The 8,565-nt window shown below is 36.4% G+C and overlaps 1 protein-coding gene across 1 annotated transcript in view; it reads left to right on the top strand.

The window, feature by feature from the left end:
• Nucleotides 1-2,435: 2,435 nt before the first annotated feature.
• Nucleotides 2,436-8,565, top strand: part of PPP2R3A (protein phosphatase 2 regulatory subunit B''alpha) — a 105,924-nt gene continuing 99,794 nt past the window's right edge. Inside the window, exon 1 of the mRNA XM_069473210.1 lies at nucleotides 2,436-4,430. Coding sequence (XP_069329311.1) covers nucleotides 2,436-4,430 — 1,995 coding nt within the window. The remainder of the gene's footprint in view (nucleotides 4,431-8,565) is intronic.

Here is an 8,565-nt window from a genome sequence, read left to right as displayed (position 1 = left end):
CAAAGAACACTTAGAAGGTAAAAAAAGAATTATAATTAGGGATATGGGAAGCAATGCCAGGTAGTAAAACTTAATAAGTCAACAGTGATTATAATAGTGTATACTGGCACAAAAACAGAGTAATTATTGGATCCAAAGAACCAGGAAATATAGTCTAACCAGGATAAGAATTCAACACAAAGGGCGGCGGGCAAGTAAAAAAAAAAAAAGAATTCAACACAAGATAAGATTCTTCATGAATTAATTGTATTAGTTGTTTCTGCATTAAGTCCATAATACCTAAATGGGAAAAGAACAAGAATAGACAATTTACCAAAGAACAAATAAATAAGCAAAATAAACTGCTTTCTATGATTAAAGAAATAAAATGTGAAAACAAGAAAGTACTGTTTCTCATTATTAAATGGGGAAAGATTTGTATTGTTAAAACACCAATGCTAGTGATGGTGCAGTGAAACTGATAGTCTCCTTCATTACTGTCATTATCTCCTTCCTATCATTGCCTTATTATACCACCTTTGATGCAGTAGTATTGCATATTCTATCCTCTAGCAAATCATGTTGGCTGCAGCTTTGTAATATATATAGCATCTAAACATCTCCACTGTTACTATCCTGGTTCAAGCCCTCCAGCCTTCTTGCCTGACTTATCGCAAGAGCCCTTAACTTGTTTCCCTGCAGCCAAAATCACCAATTTAAAATGTAAGTCTGAACATATTCCTGTGCTCAATATCTACCAGTTGTTTCCCAGCTTACTCAGGGTTAAAGCCAGTTTCATCATAGTGGTCTACAGACCCTGCATAATTTTTAACCCTCCCACCTTTTCTTTCTGATCTCATCTCCCACACTGTCCCCCATGCTTTCTTTGCTCTAAGCGCTTTAGTCTCTTTGTCATTCTTCTAGTAAATCAAGCATGCTCCACCTCAGGGAGGGCCTTTGCACTTATGGTTACTCTGTCTAAGATGATTTACCCCTTAATGCCTTGTTGGCCTGCTCCCTCTCTTCTTTCAGGCCTCTATTCAGATGTCAGTGAGGTCTTCCCTTTATAAAACAGCACCTTCCCAGCCTTTCTAAACTCTTGCTCTCCTTCATTTTTCTCTGTAAGACGTATCACCATCTGATAAGTTATATGTTTAACTTATGTGTTGTTTTTCTTTTTCCAACCAGATTGTCGGCTCTATAAGGACAGGGATTTTGTGTTATTCACTGCTGCATCCCTATCATGTAAAAAGAGCACATAGCAGGCACTCAGTATTTGTTGATTAAATGAATACATTAACAGAATCTTTTTGGAAAGCAACAACATTGTTTTAAAAGCCATTTTTAAAAAAGATAATGATTAAGTAAATTCTATCCTCTTGATGGAGAGAGAAAGATCTGCATGTGGCAGGGTCTGGGAGATGGGATCAAGAGCAATAATAAAGGTGGTTTTTCTCACAGTAAGAAAAGAAAGGATCATGGGAGAAAAATTTCCAAGTATAGAGGAAACTTCACAATCAAGAGCAGGCACTATGTGTTGTCAGTCTGTGAGAAGATTAGGTTGATGGAAGCAAAAGGTTGGTACAGGGGAGTAGTAGAAAATATAGGTGGATGAGAACAGATGTTGAAGGACTTGAAAGTGAGTCAAAAGAGGTAGACCTGCCATGATCCATGCTGGAGATCGGTAGTGTGAATTCTTGAGCTGTGAGGGATGAGAAAGCTGTCTAAGTCTAAGCTTGCTAGTCTCATTGTAAGGTGGCAAGGAGAGTGGGAAAAGAAGTATCAGCTTAGAGGCAGTTGTAACAAGGCAGAGTTGAGATAATACTACCCTAGGTAGTAAGGAGCATAGGGCGTGATGAAACAAAGGCCTGAGTTGAGTATCAGCAATCAGTGACATGGCAGAGAATAAGGCTTGGTGATTATCTACATATGCGATGCAAAGAAAGAGGAAATTAAAAGTTCCAGTATTAAGAAATCATATTTCCTTTTAATTTTTTTTTTTTATTATAGGTTTCTCTGTCATTCACAGAAAAATGGATCATTTAAACCTTTGGAGGACTCAGTTACCACAATACTTCTATACTACCAACTAAGATTTAAGACAGTAATTTTATGACAGTAAATTTCTACATGTAGAACTGTTGAAGAACTAAAAGAGGATATTCTGTGATTAAAAATAATTCTGTAGTATCATGATACTACTAAATAAAACTAAAAAGCACAATTATTTAGTTACTAGATTTGTTAATACAAGCACACATGTGCAGTAGCTACTGTATCCTAATAGTTACCAAACCTCAAATTTAGATGGTTTCCCTTCTTGAGAAGAGTCATTATATTTGCAAGAAACCACTGAACGTTGTCATTAAATATATTTCCAGATAAGTGCCATTTAGAATTTTCTTGAAACAAGTTCTAGAAAGTTCCAAGTTCCACCACTAAGTGGATTTGATATTATGGCAGCAACTTACAGACTTGTGGTTAGCACTGTGAACCACTACAGCAGTGTGGTGATAGACCGGCGTTTTGAGCAAGCTATACATTATTGCACTGGAACCTGCCACACCTTCACACATGGAGTTGACTGCATTGTGGTACATCATAGTGTTTGTGCAGACCTCTTGCACATCCCTGTGTCTCCGTTCAAAGATGCAGATCTGAACTCTATGTTTCTACCCCATGAAAATGGGCTTTCCTCAGCCGAAGGTGACTATCCCCATCAGGTCCTCACAGGCATACCCAGAGTCAAGAGAGGATCTACATTTCAGAATACTTGTAACTTAAAGGACATTGCAGGAGAAGCAATCAGTTTTGCCAGTGGGAAAATAAAAGAATTTTCCCTTGAAAAACTCAAAAACTCTAACCATGCAGCTTACAGAAAGGGAAGGAAAGTTAAATCTGACTCATTTAATAGGAGATCAGTTGATTTTGACTTGCTCTGTGGCCATTATAACAATGATGGGAACTCCCCATCCTTTGGTTTACTACGGAGTTCCTCAGTTGAGGAAAAATCTTTGTCCCATAGAAACTCGCTTGATACAAACCTGACTTCCATGCTTCTTCAAAACTTCTCTGAAGAAGATCTGGTTACTCAGATTTTGGAAAAACATAAAATAGATAATTTTTCTTCTGGGACAGACATAAAGATATGCTTGGACATCTTGCTGAAATGCTCTGAGGATTTGAAAAAATGCACAGACATCATAAAACAATGCATAAAGAAAAAGTCAGGAGGTAGCATCAATGAAGAGAGTGGTAATGATGCGGTTTCTAGCTCTGAAACTGTCTATATGAATGTAATGACTAGGTTGGCATCCTATCTGAAAAAGTTACCATTTGAATTCATGAAATCTGGAAATAATGAGGCTATAGATGTAACAGAACTGGTCACTAATATGCCTAGCTTACAACTGACTCCTTTCTCACCAATATTTGGCAATGAACAGCCCCCTAAATATGAAGATGTTGTTCAGCTCTCAGCTCCCGCCTCTGGACAGTTTCAGACTATTGAACTGCAAGATGACAAGCAAAATTCTAGGAAAATGGACGCTGCAAAATCTATTCCAAACAATTCCACAAATTCCATGTATAACTTAGAGGTAAATGATCCCAGAACTCTAAAACCTGTCCAGCTTCAATCACAGTCATTAACATTGAATCCTTTAGAAAATGTTTCTTCTGGTGACTTGATGGAAACTCTTTATATTGAAGAAGAGTCAGATGAAAAGAAAGCATTAGATAAAGGACAAAGGACAGACAATGGACCCAGTCTGGAGTTGTTAAAGATAAATGAACATAGAACAGAATTTTCAGAACAAGATACTCATCTTAAAAAATGTCCTGCCTCCATGCAAAATGAAATTGGTAACATATTTGAGAAGCCATTTGTTCATCTATCTAAGGAAGACTGTAAATCAAAAGGTCCTAAAGTTGAAAGGGGAGACCAGAGAGATTGTATGAATTCTAATAGCCAGGAAGAGATAGATAAATTATTAATGGATTTGGAATCTTTTTCACAGAAGATGGAAACTTCTCTAAGAGAGCCACTTGCCAAGAGTAAAAACTCTAATTCTCTAAATATTCATAGTCAGTTGACTGATCAGAACCCCATAGATCCTGAATCTAAATCTAAAGTCTCTTTACCCATGGAAAAAGTCTCACCTTCCTGTCTAACAAGGATTATTGAAACCAATGGACATAAAATAGAGGAGGAGGATCGAGCCCTCTTACTGCGAATTCTGGAAAGCATTGAAGACTTTGCTCAGGAATTAGTTGAATGCAAATCAGGCAGAGGGAGCCTATCACAAGAAAAGGAAATGATGCAAATTCTACAAGAAACCTTGACAACTTCCTCCCAGGCCAATTTATCAGGCTGTAGAAGTCCTGTTGGTGATAAAGCCAAAGATACTACTTCAATGGTTTTGATTCAGCAGACTCCAGAGGTGATCAAGGTAAGACCCAACAATCTTAAGTCCTGAAAAGTCTCAAAAAAATGTTTTAATGTTTGCAAAATTTATAAACAAAAACTATTTTTGTTAGCCATATTATGTTCTACTAAAACTCCTCCCCTACACTAGGCATGGTCTTAGTTCAGGCGGCAAAAAGCAAAGACTTGGAGTCAAACTGGTTTTAACTGCCTTCCCCATACCTTCCATCTTCTAGTTCTGTGACCAAAGAAAAATTATTTAGCCTTACTATCCTTATACCATTATGGTAGAAATAATAAGGATGAAAATAACTCATGTGAAGCACAAAACAAGGTGCCTTACACAAAGTAGGCATCTAATATTAGTCCTCACCCCATCAGCAAGAAAGTAATCATTACAACATGCTTGTGTAGACCTGTGTAAGGTTCAGTATAGGATAGGGTATAAAAAAGAGAAGACATGATTCTTAAAGAGCATAAAATCTAGTTGGGGAGATAAGACTAATATTCCTGAAACAGTTCATGAGCATGTAAGCACTATTCTGAAAGTATTTTTAGTACAGTAGGCCTTCAAAGGAAATAAAGACTAGAGTATGAGATTTGCTTCTCCATGCAAATGAGAATAAATATCAATCTAGAATCATAGAAGTATTTTCAAAAGGTTTTGAATCTATTCCCTACTGATAGCACTGGGCTTTTGACTACTTCCAGGAAGGCATTTATCTGTCCATTTATGTATGTGTGTCTTAGCACAACAGAATTACAGGTTGGGTTCGCAAGGGGCTCTGCTCTACCTCACTGAAGGACCAGACTGTTGGAGGCTCCATGTTCTTACCGCTGCCCCATTGCCCCATCTGGAACACTTGGCTTATGAGTTCACTGAAGAAGGGGAAGAAAGGGGTGGTGCTTTTAACTTCCTGGTCCCAAACATGACACGCTTCATTTCTGCTCACAGTTCCAGTGATCCCAACCTAAGATCTGAGAAACACAGGGAAGCATATAGCATATTTGTTAAGCATTGTCTCTACCACCTGAATGTACTGTGTGTGTCAACATGTATGAATTCACAGACATCAAGCCAAATCAACAAAAGCAAGTTGTAAAATAATGGTATGAATTATTTTGAGATATGTACATTTGTACAAAAAGTATGAAGAAATACATCAAATATTATGTTCTTCATAGTGGTTAACTCTGGGGAAAAGAAGAGAGATGCAACTGAGGAAGGGTGTGCAAGAGACTTCAGTAGTATTAGGAATATTCTATTTCATAATTTGGGTGGTGAATCCATAAGTATTTTGTCATATTCTTTATGCCTTTTGAATATCCTCAAATATTACATAGTAAATTTCTTCTAAAAAACAAGATATTAGAGGTGGTACTCATGTGGCCAAGTTAAGCAAGTTACATATTATTTTAGGCTTCTTCTTAAAAGTTTTCGTTTGAGTGGCAAAAAAATATATATGTTGTAATCAGATAAATTTTTCGCTGGTACAGGTTGGGCATCCCTAATCCAAATATCCAAAATCCGAAGTGCTCCAAAATTTGAAACTTTTGAGCACCAACATGACACCACAAGTAGAAAATTCCACACCTGACCTCATGTGAATGGGTTGCGGGTCAAAAGGCAGTCAAGACTTTGTTTCATACACAAAGTTATTAAAAATATTTTATAAAATTACCTTTAGGTTATGTATATAAGGTGTATACGAAACATAAATGAATTTTGTGTTTAGACTTGGGTCCCATCCCCAAGATCTCTCATAATGCATATGCAAATATTCCAAAATCTGAAACAATCTGAAATCTGAAACACTTCTGGTCTCAGGCATTTTGGATAAGGAATATTCAACCTGCATGTATTTTGAGGCTGCTGTTCTGCTGTGGACATTTTTAATTACTGGTGACACTATAGTTTAAAACAATACATACTTAAGTTTATTAAATGATGATTTGAGTCTGAATATCCTTAGATGTTAACTGAGCACTTCTGTGAAATCACTTTGTGACTTTGCTCATTTGTTGATTCACAAGTGGTAATATCTTTAGTTGACTTGGGTCAATGCTGGGGGAGAAACTGTGGGTATTAATTACAAAAATAAGAAAAAAACTCCATGTGGATTTTTTTCCACATGGCATATTAACCATAAACAGGCAATACTGATGTGCTCAATGTTTTATAAAGGAAAGAAAATACCTATATACAATCTCAGAATGATAATATCATGAGAGCTACTAGTTATTGTGAAGTAAGGCATGCTAAGACATTTAGAAGTATTATCTCACTATTTTTCCCACAGTAACCTGTCCGCTCATTAAAGGAAAAAAGTCCACTTTCTCTGATGACCTATTCCAATGCCTTACAACTATTATAACCCAAAACTCTTACTTTGATACAGTGTTTTGTATTTTATTTAACCCTCTTCCCCCATTATCTTCTGTGGGAAAAAGGAGGCCAATTCTTCTAAAAGAAATGGACTGTAGAAAGTAGAAAATGCACAAGCAACACCCCTCCTGTGCCAGCTAATAGCTCACGAGCAGTTCCCCTGTTGTCCCTCAGTCTAAGTACAGCTGCCTAAAAATGCTGCACTGGGCTGTAAACGTGCTTCCCAGTTTTTTTGATAAGTATGGATTGAAATGAAAATCTTATTAAATTACTGTTTCTTGCCATTCTTTTAAATAAGTTCCAATATTGTAGAATAAAACTGAATGAGATTTCTTTATGTTAAAAGTTGAAAAAGTAATTAACAGATAATTTAAAGAGATAAATAAGACTGAATGTGGTGGCTTAGACCTATAATCTCAACACTTTGGGAGGCCTAGGCTGGAGAATTATTTGAGGCCAGGAGTTCAAAACCAGCCTGGGCAAAATAGTAAGACTCTGTCTCTACAAAAAAAAAATTTTAAATTAGCCTGTGTGGTGGCATGCACCTATAGTCCCAGCTACTAGGGAGACTGAGGCAGGAAGATCACTTGAGCCCAGGAGTTTGAGGCTGCAGTGAGCTAGGATTGTACCACTTTAATCAAGCCTGGGTGACAGAATGATACCTTGTCTCAAGAAAAAAAAAAAGGGTAATATAAAAATGTTTAATTCATGAAGACACTTAATGCAAGAAGACAAACCATTCTTCCTTTACCCAGTTGCCTCCCTACTTGTCTTTTTTTTTTTTTTTAAATCTTTGCTTCTCATTAAATATTTTAAGCCAGACATTGACAAACTTTTTCTGTGAAGGGCCACATAGTAAATTTTTTAGGGTTTGTTGGTCACAAAGTGTCTGTCACACAGTCTTCTTTGCCTTTTTTTTTTTTTTAAACAACACTTTAACAAGGTAAAACCATTCTTGGCTCCAAGATGTACAAAAACAGATGGCCAAATTTGGCCCATGTCCACCTCTGTTTTGAGCAAATGAAAAAGTATGGTGAATGAAACTTTTACCCACCACTTAGCTTTGTCAAATCTTAATATTTTGCCAGATTTGCTTCAGATCTTTGCTTTATCTAATATTTTCGTTATCATCATCATTAAAAAAAAAAACCTCAGATATAGTTGAAATTCCTAAGGCATCCCACCCCAGTAACTCTCTCTCCCTTTTCAGAAGTAACTACTATCCTGAAGTTGAGGTTTATCTCCTCCCGCAAGTTTTTACACAATATTGTTTTTCATGTTTTTATTATATAGAAAGAGTGAACAGAGAATAATAGGAAATAAAATAGAGAGGTAGGTTAGGGCCAACTTATGAATGACATTGTATGCTATTATAAAGAGTTTGTTCTGGGGAAGTGGGGAGCCAAAGAAGGCTTTTAAGCAGAAGAGTCCCATAGGGATTTTTTTTTTTAAGAATAACAAATTTTAACACATTAAGTGCCATGTGAGTCATATTTAACTCACACTAGTTTTGAGCTCCAGAGGGCCTTGTGAAGCATATGTAACTGCGATTGGTTCATGAAACTCTTACTTGTTGATGTTCTTGTTGTTATGATTAATATTGACAGTTTAATTGCATATAACTCACACACAGAAAACAGTAAAAAAAAAACAGAGTTTTTATTAGAAAGGATCGTTTTGTTTTCCAAGTTTTTATTCTATTTTCATAATAAAACACCATGGCCCCAAGGAAAATTTTTTTCTAGTGTGGCAGTCAATATGTCAAATTCTCTTC

This window comes from Eulemur rufifrons, chromosome 7 (genome assembly GCF_041146395.1).
Source record: "Eulemur rufifrons isolate Redbay chromosome 7, OSU_ERuf_1, whole genome shotgun sequence".
NCBI classification, from domain to species: domain Eukaryota; kingdom Metazoa; phylum Chordata; class Mammalia; order Primates; family Lemuridae; genus Eulemur; species Eulemur rufifrons.
Note: the sequence above shows the minus strand (reverse complement) of the source record. Positions and strands in the feature narration are given on the sequence as shown.